This window comes from Tigriopus californicus, chromosome 6 (genome assembly GCF_007210705.1).
Source record: "Tigriopus californicus strain San Diego chromosome 6, Tcal_SD_v2.1, whole genome shotgun sequence".
Taxonomy (NCBI): domain Eukaryota; kingdom Metazoa; phylum Arthropoda; class Copepoda; order Harpacticoida; family Harpacticidae; genus Tigriopus; species Tigriopus californicus.
The window spans coordinates 4,746,168-4,758,105 of record NC_081445.1 but is presented as its reverse complement, the minus strand read 5'-3'; the positions used below and the strand labels follow the sequence as shown (position 1 = coordinate 4,758,105).

The window sequence follows — 11,938 nt, the reverse complement described above, 5'->3', positions numbered from 1 at the left end:
CTCTTGCCACTTGAGGCCCTCGACTCACAAGGCCCTTTTAAAGTCTACTTTCTTGAACCTTGACGTTTTAGAATTGATTGTCTTGGGTGCTCAATGTCTTTTAGAGGGGAGAGCACTCTGGCGACGCTTTACCACAATGAATGAATGATCTAATTACCATAAGTTTTTGTTTATAGGAATTGGTCCGTCATTGAGTGAGGCTCCACACAGTCCCAAGGCCAGGATGCCGGTTCCGAGGAACCAAATGAGATACCGTGTCACCCGTTGTCGATGTCCCGAGTAGGATAGAATTATTTGACCGGCCTGGTAGCCCAAAAACACATGGAAAATCGATGGCAAACAACCTACACAAAATGGAGAGATAGTAAGTTGTTCCTCAACGTATATGCATTTCTTGTTAAGGAGGGTTCCAAATTTTACCCAAGATTCCCTCGGGGTCGAAGGCACTCGATTGATACACGGCTTTAGCTGTGGGATAGTTGTAGATGTGAGCGTTGGTGAGAATGAGTTTGTCAATGTAGCCGGTGGCACCGCCAATACACTCGGGTAAATGCTCGGAGTCGTCGTGAAGGCCGCCTGGTCCCAAATAGCCTGTCTCACAATTGGGAACCGGCAGAAGGAAGATGATGCATGCGTGAATGAAAATGGCGGCAAATGCCACGATCCATCGAGGCCAATGGGTGAAAATGTCGACAACATACGACCGCCATCCCCGCTGAAGATGAATCAACATTAGTGAATCACTGAAGCGCAACCTCTGCCTGATTCATTGTGTTCTTTGTGCTTGAACAAAGTCAGGATCTTACAATCGTTTCGGTATCCATTGGTTTCATGTATTTGCCGATGATGGCGGATGTTCCAGCCACGACCAAATATGAGATCGCAAATCGTTGCAAAACTCCTGGAATCCTCAGCCTTTCCAACTGAATGTTCCCTAGTGGAAAAAATGCATTCATGATGGGCTTCTGTTGCTCGCCTATTTTCATAATCATTGTGTACTCACCATTATTCGCGAAGAAAAGACCCAGCAGAAAGAGTTTGATGGATCGTTTGACGATCCGAATGAGAATAACGGGCAGGGCCGTGTTCTTCTTGGTGAAAGATCGCACAGACATTGGAATACAAAAACCCATAATCCACATGAACCAGGGGAAGGCCAAATCCGCCACGAAAAGGCCGTTCCACGTCGAGTGTTCCATAAAGTAGTAACCACCGGCGCCATCGTTGACAAAGATCATCAAGGCGATACTCATACCTCGGAAAGTGTCCAATGATTTGAGGCGGTTTTTCATCGGAGGCCGACTAGTCTCATTGTTATTGTCCTCCTTTTCAGGCTTCTCTTTGACCTTTCGATAGAATAGACCATTATGAACACCTCTACAGGAGGTTGAGCTAGAGAAATGCTTTTCAACCCCTCACCTCGAATCCCAAGCTCTTCTTGAAACCTCTGAGAATAGATTTGAGTCCATCCAAGTATCCTTTCTTATTCACAAAAACCAACATTTGAAACAGAATACCGAGGCCCAAAAGAATCAAGAAGCAGTACAGTAATGCCAAGTTGGAATTTGTAGCTTCCAGAGCTTCAACCACTGTACAGGACTGAGTCTCGTCCAGGATGATATCATATACGCCATATTCGCCTCCATTCACGCCTACCGTACATAGCTCATGTCTGGAAGTCAAAAAATGCGTAGTCTATCATCATATACGTCGAAAGGATCCAGATTCGTCCACGGAATAACAACTTACGGGTCTTGGATGAATTGTGAAACAGAGTGGTTCTCATTGCTGGATCTTAGTCGTAATTGCCAAGGGTAATGGGTCACAATCGTGAAATTGTACCCCTCGCTTCCAATTGGCTCTCCTGTCTAAAACAGATTCAAGAAAAGGAAATTTGGTCTGTGACGTTGAAATGAAATCAAAATGGCTAAGATATAGCACACGGTCAATCTCTTCATGAAATTTTTCATTATCGATTACTCATTACCTACATGAGCCAATAACTGTTTACCATTTATAATTAAGAAAAAACACATGTTTGAGTCCTCAAAGTCAATCCTTGGCACGCTCTTAAGCTTTCCTGAAAATGGCTCCTAACTTTAAGATATCGAGACACTCCTCTTTGAAAACATTTCTTTGGAGCTCCGACAGATTAAAAAGTTATCAGACAAGGTTTTCTACTAAATGAAGAAACTTTTATGTATGTATATTCTCACTGAATGTGGTATAACAGCTAAAGTTTATAAGTCATTAAGCGAGAAGTGGAAGGAGGACGCCAGTAAAGACGTTATTAAACAAGGTACCATGCCGTACAAGAGAGGTAACTAAAACAGAGGTGCTACAGTGAAACATGCTCTTCTTATTTTGTTGACAATATCCTAGATCTACTATACCAATTACCAACACATTTGGGAGCAAGAGAATGAGCAAGCATGTTGTGCCTTCGAAGCTGGATTGATGGCTCTCCCAGAAACCAAGACGGTTATCCGATTCCAAGGGGTGTCGAAAAGGATGCTTAGTGCTTACTGCTCTCATATTTCAAGTGCAGTACTTTTTTGGTGCATTTAATTGGTCGGAGGCCATATTCCATTATATAATGTCATGTCAAACTGTCACCAAACTCAACAAAAATCGCAAAAGCCTGTTTGAAGTGGAATCTCTTTTCCACGACTAGCACTTGTATATTTTGAGGCATATCCTCTGAAATGCCACACGCAATGATTGGATCGAACCAACCGAGTCGCTTCACCGTCCATGTCATGTTTTAGTTGTGATTTATTTTGAAGTTTGATGTCGAGCGCTCAAGTTAAATGAGTTGGTAAAAAGATTAACCTCTTTAGAAGACCAATTTTCTTGCTGTTCTTGTTCAAATCCAAAATATAAATGCCTGCCCTTATATGTAGGTAAACAAAATATTTTCATTCAGTGGGTTTTTTTTTGCGTGAAAATCCATCAAACTCAATTTAATAAACATACCCCAAAAACCCTTTCAGATAACGAAACGATGGACCAAACTTTTGCCCGAAAAAATGTACCAATGAGTAAATGATTTAAAACTGCCACTTAATGATCAACCCTTGTCGACCGCAAACGTTCTTATTATTATTTTCATCCAACAGTAATTGCTAAAACTTAGATCCTGTCACTGATGAGCCCCAAGGTGTTTAATTTCTNTTGTCGACCGCAAACGTTCTTATTATTATTTTCATCCAACAGTAATTGCTAAAACTTAGATCCTGTCACTGATGAGCCCCAAGGTGTTTAATTTCTTGTCGCAAGGAATTTCTTATTAACTACCCATTTTGCTCATCTTGCTGAGCCAAGCAAATTGTTACAAAACGTGATTTAGGTTAAATTAAGCGTTGACCAAATTATTGGGGGCATCTTTGGCAAAATAACTTTTCTCGTTTTCAGCCTAACAAAACCTAAAATAAATAACTTTGGGGGGCTACTGAGGATCTCTCGTAATTCAAGGAGCAAATCTGAGAAACGTGCACTTTTTCATCAAAGGCAAAGAATGTGGAATGAAAACAAAGAGTTAATCCAATATAGATGCTCCTTCTTCGAAAACTTTAATCTCAAGCCAGTTCTCTGCTTTGTGCTCCTTGATTGTTTAATTTACTGCCATCTACTTTAACTTTCGTTGGGAGCACGTAGACGTTGTTGATCGAGTAGCATCTTTTATGTCAGATTTGGACAATCTTTACAGAACAAATTCAAGGGTTTGTCAAACGCAATAAATTGTAAGTTTAACCGATTACAAATATACCAATTATAAACTTACATCTAATTAGTACCGAGGATTATAGCCGCTACAACGGTGAGGAAAGCCCTTGAAAAAACATGTCAATTTATTTTGGCAACGTTTCTCAAGTGGCATCAAGTGTTTTATGCCATGGCATGAAAGATGATAATTAAAAATAGGCCTCACTACTTCTATTGAAACCAAGGTGGATTTTCTCAATATAAACAGAAAAACAAAATGAGTGAGCACGTTTGCGTTGTGATCTTTTTCTTCATTTGCGATCTTTGATATCCCCGGGGTTGTTAGCATTTACAAAAGTAGAGTATGAATTCGATCACGAAGTGTGCTTGCCAATGGAGGTTAGCATCCATCTCTCTCTCTCAAACGTCAAGGCTGTACGGTAAAGATGTCGCTTGAGACATACGTCAAAAGGTTCAATCATTGCTCGGCTCACCTTCCTTTTCTTCTGTACTCAATTGAAATGCTTTAGTGCTTCCGTACACTTGATTGATTGAATGGGGGAGAGTTCGGGCCAAGACGACTTGCTGTGCTCTCTTAGGCATGGACTCCATCCATGTCTTAGGGCACAAGAGAGAGAAAGAGACTCTCATTCCTCTTGTGCCATCTTTGAGCCCTAAACTAAAGTTTGACACCCAAATACACGCAAGTCATTAACAGGTTAGATACTCGTGTTTCTTGTCAAAATGGCATTTAGCTAATGATTAGGAATGCATTTCTTGTTAAAAATCATCTATGAATCGCGGTGTCAAGTCTTCTAGTTTTATCGCTTCGAACGCTACGGGGATGTGTTTCTCAGCTCCTCGCGCCTTATCCTCTATCTATGGTTCAGGTCTATCCTCTTTGACACTTCAGTCCAACAACCAAGCGGCTTCCGTTTGAAAAAACGAGTTTATATCATATTTCCTTGAGGCAGCCTCAGACTTCCGAGTATCCTGGACACATACACATATATATACAACACAGATTTCCGGTTTGGGTCATATGTCCCCCGTGCGATCGACAACCGACGTCTGTCGTACTCATCAAAAGAGGAAACTGTATAAGGGCCCTTATTTGCAACCTCACACGGCCCAACGAAACGGGAAGAGGCACGGTAGATTGCTAGATAAACTGCTCTTGCCTTGCCTTGAATGCAATTTCTTTTCCGGACATTATGTGACCCGGGGCATTAATTATAAATAAGATTATGATAGAATTAGCCAAAAACAACCCAAACGCATTCTAATTCAATATAAAGGAATTGGCCCAATCGGCCATTTATTTGGCAGAGGCTGAATGACAAAGCGCCCTCTGAAGTGCAGAACGTAAAACAAATTTCGTGCAGCGTAAGGGGGCTATTGGTTAAAGTGAGGGGGGCCCATTGTTTTACCATAGGAATATTTTCTTCACCTTTTTATCAAAGTTGTTAAAAGTAGCCTTTGTATTTATCGCAGTAGAGAATGAAAAGGTTGTGAGGTACAATTTAATTTTTCATAACGCTCGCGTTTACGCATATTTTACGTTAGTTGGTAGGTACATTCTATGTGGTGCTTGAATGCTTGAACTTCAGGCCGGGTGAAATAGAACATAAGGAGATAAGTCTTTGGCCTTTGACACAAGCCTTTGAATCATATTCATGACCGACTAGCACTGGCTTAATTCTATTTTGTTCTTTCATGAGCTTGTGGTTACTTAATCTTGCTCTATCTTTGACATGTAAATAAGCTGAATGACGCCCATAGGCTTAAGCATCCAAAAAACATAATGGGAGTGTAAAAATGGCTTCTAAGTTAGTTCGGGCGTCAAAGCTGTGGAATACCAGTTTGAAATATCTGACACACATTTTAGACCCATTCATTTCCAGCCAATCAATGTTTGAAGACTACATACTGCATAAAGGCACATTTCAACAACACTATTAATTGGCTAAGCGTGATTTTGAAACCTAGCCTAGCTAGCATCTCTTCTAGCAATTGATGACCTAGTCTTTTTGATAGAACAATGAGAGTGAAGATACCTGAAGGCGTCTGATTTCACCTCCCTGGTTTACCGCCAGTGCTTGGATCAGATCGCGTACGCACTTTGACGTGAATATATTATCACGCTCATTGAGACCTGTTCTGGTACGGCTTTGGCCAAAAGAGTTTGGTTTCTTACCTCGTCATGGTACACAAATGGGCATTTCTCGCAATCGGCACTCAGCTTGTACAAGTAAACGGATTTTTCCTCCAACTGATGAGTGATGTTCACGTAGGCCTGATCAATGCCCAACGCATTCATGTCCAACCCACGGAAGAAATCCGTGCTCGGAGATTCGAAAGACATCTTCGGCTCGAGTCCTGGAAAAGTAATACTGACCAACTAATCACTCAGTCCCAGATTATTTGAAACTTCGCATTGGATAATGAATGGATTGCCGCCTGCCCGCAGAATCTCCCAAGCACCATCATCACAATCATGTGCACCTTCACCACCGCTGAGATGATTTGCGTCCTTCAAAAACCAAACCTCAAACAGGAACAGCCACCGACCGACCCACCAACACACAGATTTTTTAGTCCGAAGAAGGCATGCTGGCAGAAATGTGCAATCAGTTGTACAGTCAGTGTGTGTGTGTGTGTGTGGGCGTGACTGATAGTAGACAAATTTTTGCCAAAGTGTTGTTTCGCAAATGGTATCAAGTATGAATTTCGTTGTACTATGACGTAATACCCTATACAAAAAAATGCGGGGCCTCATCCCATTTGCTCGATTTGTATCATCAGTCTAGAGACAGGAAAAACATTTTGTTTTGGCGTTGAGTGTAAATTCCAGACATATGTCAAAACTAGTCTTGTTCACAACAGTTACTCTTCTTTCTTGTTAGGTTAACTTGTGCTCAAACAACTAGTTGCATTCAAAAATGTAACAAATTGAAAAGCAAAGCTATGAGACCTGAGATAATGAGTCGCTACTGCAACCCAAATTAGTTTTGACTAACGTCTGGAATTTACACTCAACTCCAAAACAAAATGTTTTTCCTGTCTCTGAATTCATCACATTGGCATTGATGGGAAGCGTGATGGAGCCAAAATGAATTTCTTTTGCCACAAGAACCCGGGAAATGAACGAGATCAAGCTCTTACCTGACGAGAAGGAGAGCGACTTTGTTCAGTGTCTCTAATCTTGCTATCACTGCATCGCTCGCTGTGGGTAATAAATGAAATGTATTTCAAGAGAAATCGTAGACAGCTTATCTAAATACATCGTCAGGGATAAGTAAAGGTCGCTTTAGATCCTCGTGGGCGGCATTGATGAAGGTCAAGCAATTGCCTAGAGCTTGACAAAGGACTTCATCAGGGAGCTCTTCTCCGGGTAACCCACAAAGTCCGAGGGCGTGATCTCGTCCTCTAAGGCCGTGCAAGGTCGACACATGCAATCTGCGGGGGCTTTGGTCACTACCTGAAATAAGAAAGACTCCAAGGTGAAGTCAGCCATTCCCTAATCACGAATTCGAAAATGAGATGAGGATCTTAACCTAAATATAATGAAAGAAATGCTGTTTATCCATCCACTTTACGTTGAGCTGAGATTTTAGCCATTCATCTGATGAAAATCTCACATTTGTAGTAACTTAAAGGAAATATGACGGAAGTAGGCGCATTTGACAGGTCTCATCACAGAATGAGTTGCTTGTAAAAGAAATTATTAATACGTCTCCAAATGACGCGATGTTGTGCGTTCTCTGTGCCTTACTAATGAAATCAACGAATGTGAGTACTCGACATGAGCTATTTTATGTATATGTATTTTCTGTTTTTTGAACTATGACGAACTTTCTATGCAGAGATTTTTGCCCAACCACAAGGGGCTTAACTAGGGTACGTACAGTCGGCCAGATAACTAAATAAACGAAGTTATGACCGGGTTTGCTATAGACAAAACAAAAGTTGTTGTCACTAGTACCGAGCAATATTGAATGTTGTGAGTTAGCACAGATCTTGTGTCGTGCAAAATGAGCAAACTAATCGAGTTAGACAAATATTAAAAAGTGATAACCGAAAGTCACTTATGTTTTATCAAATATTTCATCAAAGAAAAAATAACCATGTAATGAAAAGCCTCAATTTTTTTAGTAGAGTTAGTTCAATTTCTTTGAATCAGTAAGGGCAAATGATGCCATTGTCGATAAAATATTGAAATGGAATTCAGGTGTGCGTTTAGAACGGCCCTACCTGCCATTTAGGCCTTTCAGGTTATTCCTAACCTGCGAGAACAGGTAGAAGAGATCAGACTTGGTTATTGGTGGTGAACCAGCTGGCAGTTCCAAACCCCGGTCCAGTTTCGGGTAAACAATTATTTTAGGAGCATGCATGATAAGATTCGCAACATCAGGAAGCCCAATTGCTCCCCAATTTAAAGCTAATTAGATACAAAAATAAGAACCATTTGAAACAACATAATCAAAATCACAATTCCTCCCGTTCACATCAGCCTTAATACAATCTTGAGAATGAGAATGTTTCCAAAACATAACCAAACTGCTATTGGATCTAATCGGGAAAATCCTTCAAGCTCTATAGAAATTCAAAAGCCTCAACCTCGAATGCTACTCGTAGTGAAGCCTTGAGGCCAAAGAACTACGTCCACTTAAATGGCAGTCAAATGGCATGGACTCAGGCTACATATCTTTCTTCAGCCTCTCGTTCAGTTCCGTAAAGTTGACCCAGCTCATTCACGAGAGAACCATTATCATCAATGAGGAGGGACACTACTTGCTCACAACATGTTAAGACCATGATTCATGAACAAACTTATTGCTTGAGGCTCCGGGTATCCCAGAGAGTTGGAATATTGAATGACGTCATCGCTCGGTGTATTTATGTGTAAAAGACCCCTAGTTGGACGAGGCGTGTTCTGTTGGTCCTTGGTTATCTTTTTTCTAACGGCTTGAAAATGATAACTTTTCCACACCGTGTGTCAAATTGAATCCAAGGTCTCAGCCATTTGAAAGTTGGACCCAGCATACCAATCTTCGCTTTTTGTCGCTAAAAGGGGAGATGTTTTGGTTTAAGATGTTGAGACGAACTTGCCAAGAGACCTAAGAGCTTCTAGACATCTTATTCATTCCAGGCGCGTTTGTTGCTTCTCGTACTCTCGACTATTAGCATTTCTTCAGGTTGAAATTCAAAGCCAGATCTATACAGAAGCCTCGTCAGGCTGTCAAAGGTGTTTGGAGACTTCCATTCAAAGTTGGGAAAGACAATAGGATTCGCAAATAATCTACATATACGTAATCGACCTTTAACCGACCAAGCAAACTTCTCAAGGCTCGATCTAGGCAAATGTTCTGGCACTTTTTTGGTTCGTTTTCATGGCCTTCAAGTTCATGTTTGAGATTCACCACAATAACTGGACGCGAATGACGAAAACGTGCCACTCACTCCTGTCGTGAATCACCACGAAAGACCGCAGAAGGCCTGGGAGACGGAGAAAATTAATGGATTTATAGTAGTGACAAAGAGCAAAATGTATCTTTCCCATTGAAAGTTAAAGATTAAGTGACTCCAAGAATAAATGTGTTGGTGAGATCTCCCGGTGACCTTTGAGTGGAACTATTATTCACATTTGAGGGGAAATTTATAGAACTATCGATTAGGCGAAAAACTGGTTCCTTCAGCTTCACCTTATTTTCAAGTCAACATCCAACTCCATGGTAGCTATTATGCTCATTTGAAANCTACTCACTCCTGTCGTGAATCACCACGAAAGACCGCAGAAGGCCTGGGAGACGGAGAAAATTAATGGATTTATACTACTGACAAAGAGCAAAATGTATCTTTCCCATTGAAAGTTAAAGATTAAGTGACTTCAAGAATAAATGTGTTGGTGAGATCTCCCGTTGACCTTTGAGTGGAACTATTATTCACATTTGAGGGGAAATTTATAGAACTAACGATTAGGCGAAAAACTGGTTCCTTCAGCTTCACCTTATTTTCAAGTCAACATCCAACTCCATGGTAGCTATTATGCTCATTTGAAAGTCAATACACTCATTTCAGTGCAGGGCAGTACAAGGCACAAATGGACAAAAAAGTGATGGACTGCAACTGTCAGAGTCGGGAGGAAGATATTTTCCAAATGGAACGACTTCAAATCCGCAATCTACATGAATAAATGTAGACGACAATTCATAAGAGAACACAAATTAAGTGCCACGGTTATTACGTAACCTGAACTTTCCCATTCACTCTTCAAACGTTCTTGGTTGTTTTCGATTGAAAACACGTCTGCTCTACTTTGCCACAATACAAACAGGCAAGCGATAAGGAATTTGTTCGAGCCAGCTTTGAAACAATTGGTTTGGAGTTTATTTGCCACTTTTTGAATGACTTGTCTGTATGAATGAGCGAATGGAAAATTTGCTCTATCTATACCCATTGATCTATTGTCGTTTCAGAACTGGCACAAGGAAGGGCACTTCTCTTCAATTATCCAGAGGGGCTTCTGCCTCTCTCCTCTGTCTGCTACTATATCTGATCTTAATAATCGAATCTACGAAGAATTGGCACCTTTTGCATCTACGAGCGTAGTAGCAATTGCATTGATTTTCCAATGACCTAGAAATAACAATCCCAATCCACTTAAACCTAATGCCGAAACTTTTAATTAAGTGAGATGAGTACGTACTGTCCGGTCTTGTCCAGTCTGCCAATAGTACATGTGGTGTATATAGTATGTACTGTATTTCGTCCTGCTCAGATTGTTGCTTCTAATTAGTTACCCTTTTGTAGACGGAGGTTCCTTTGACTGGTCCCTTGCACTCCACTGAGATAATGGCTTCTCGCTCCCCGCTTTCTTGGCAACACATGCAAGATCGCTCTTGAAGCCAGAGCTTAGACCCCGATACCTAGAATGATTAATAAATGGGGAATGATTATTGTTTCAATGCCAATCCCAGTGTTCGTGGCTCACGAGCAAGAAGGTACTTCATTTGTCTCACTTGGACGTAACTGTTACATTTCCCCGTGCAGGCAAATGACCCAATGTGTCGGGGTGTACATCCAGGATAGTGAAGGGTATGAATGACCTTGGTGAGATGACAGTCATCCCCGTACGCCAAGCCGAGCATGCTCAAAACCAGCACTGCTCCCAAGGTGGCACCCGCCACACCCAATCTCATGTTTGCGTTCCTAAAAAAACAGAAGGAACGTGAAACACTCTTGATTGTGGAACTCGAAGAGATTCTCGAGTGAGTGCTGACAATCCTGAGAACTACTTACATTTGGCTCAATTTGGAACTGACTGCAGCAGTTTGCCACCCGAGATCTAAACCCGACTAAACTAAAACATGATCCCGGGAACCAACGGCCCCCTGTCGAGCATGGCGGTGTCGTCCATTAACCACCCTATGTGCGGCAAAGGCCATTGAGGTCAGATCTAGCTTCCCATGGCCAATGGCCTACTGGACGACGACTGAAGCAAAGGGTTCGTTCATACGTTTATTATCCAAATTAAGATCCATTATCAGACTTGTGATTCCGACGTTCTCGGGTGGTTGTGGAATTTTGTTTTCCAACCAGGAAAATGGAATGGTTTCACTTCGCAATCTCTGGGTTGAGGCTGCCCAAAGAATCTAGTTAAACAGTGAGACCATTATTCGCCGTTGTGGTCGTCGTCGTCGTCACACGGCGTCTGTTTGTTCGGTGAAAGTGGATTTACGGCGGCGGTGGAGTTGGCGCAAACCGGTGGATGAGGCCCTGATGGTCTTGGCTCCTTGTTGAATGTTCTCAATGAATGCAATCACGGCAAAGTAAAGGATCTCCACGCCCGAGAGGAACGAGAAGCCAGTGCAAAGTCCCATGAGGCCTCCGGCCCCCGCAACGAAAAGAACCACGGAAAAGGCCTCGTCTCTCAACAACTTGGTCACAAACGGGTCCTTAATGTAGACTTGGATTATGGCGATATTTTCATGGGCGTAGCGCTGAAGGAGCTCTATGTAACGGAGACGAGCCGTGGCATTCGCACTGCAAAATAATCCATGGGGACAAGCTGTAGTTATTCGGCGGTCAAGAGTTATTGCCTCCACACCTTCCCATGTACATATGTACAGTTCAAGGGTAAGGAGGAAAATGAAATTGCTCCAGAGGCTTCATTGATTAAACCTTCGTTAGCAATTTAATAAAACAAATTTCTTGACAACCTTATCCTTGT

At 41.8% G+C, this 11,938-nt stretch overlaps 3 protein-coding genes across 6 annotated transcripts in view; all 3 read right to left on the bottom strand.

Annotated features, from left to right (window-relative positions):
- The window catches only part of LOC131881650 (heparan-alpha-glucosaminide N-acetyltransferase-like), an 8,338-nt gene extending 1,396 nt beyond the window's left edge, over positions 1-6,942 (bottom strand). The window contains exons 1-9 of one of the 3 annotated variants that reach the window (XR_009373379.1): positions 6,871-6,941; positions 6,211-6,318; positions 5,903-6,084; positions 1,750-1,868; positions 1,420-1,672; positions 1,004-1,346; positions 807-934; positions 421-715; positions 158-344 (exon numbers count right to left, since the gene is read on the bottom strand). Coding sequence is in view for 1 of the 3 variants with exons in the window: in XM_059228576.1 (XP_059084559.1) it covers positions 158-344; positions 421-715; positions 807-934; positions 1,004-1,346; positions 1,420-1,672; positions 1,750-1,868; positions 5,903-6,070 (1,493 nt within the window). In the remaining 2 variants the exon portion in view is untranslated. Of the gene's footprint in view, positions 1-157; positions 345-420; positions 716-806; positions 935-1,003; positions 1,347-1,419; positions 1,673-1,749; positions 1,869-5,902; positions 6,319-6,870 lie in introns of all 3 variants that reach the window. The other 2 variants (XR_009373378.1, XM_059228576.1) reach the window with 2 other exon arrangements.
- On the bottom strand, positions 6,935-11,120 carry LOC131881656 (bursicon-like). 2 transcript variants are annotated; one of them, XM_059228583.1, is made up of 4 exons: positions 11,008-11,120; positions 10,728-10,917; positions 10,509-10,634; positions 6,935-7,186 (listed from the first exon to the last, which is right to left on the bottom strand). In XM_059228583.1, coding segments are annotated over exons 1-4 (447 nt in total). In that variant the 5' UTR covers positions 11,010-11,120; the 3' UTR covers positions 6,935-7,057. The 2 variants fall into 2 exon arrangements, with proteins under 2 accessions (XP_059084566.1, XP_059084567.1); XM_059228584.1 differs by lacking the exon at positions 11,008-11,120 and having other exon boundaries at positions 10,728-10,930.
- Positions 11,121-11,213: 93 nt separating this feature from the next.
- Positions 11,214-11,938, bottom strand: part of LOC131881651 (uncharacterized) — a 12,682-nt gene continuing 11,957 nt past the window's right edge. Inside the window, exon 7 of the mRNA XM_059228577.1 lies at positions 11,214-11,751. Within this exon, the coding sequence (XP_059084560.1) occupies positions 11,409-11,751 (343 nt within the window). The 3' untranslated portion in view covers positions 11,214-11,408. The remainder of the gene's footprint in view (positions 11,752-11,938) is intronic.

Coding starts and splice junctions, on each gene's coding strand:
- LOC131881656 (XM_059228583.1), bottom strand. Junction 10,635..10,727: donor AATGTAACAGTTACGTCCAA/GTGAGACAAATG, acceptor TAATCATTCTAG/GTATCGGGGTCTAAGCTCTG. Junction 7,187..10,508: donor GAACCTCCGTCTACAAAAGG/GTAACTAATTAG, acceptor TTCTTATTTCAG/GTAGTGACCAAAGCCCCCGC.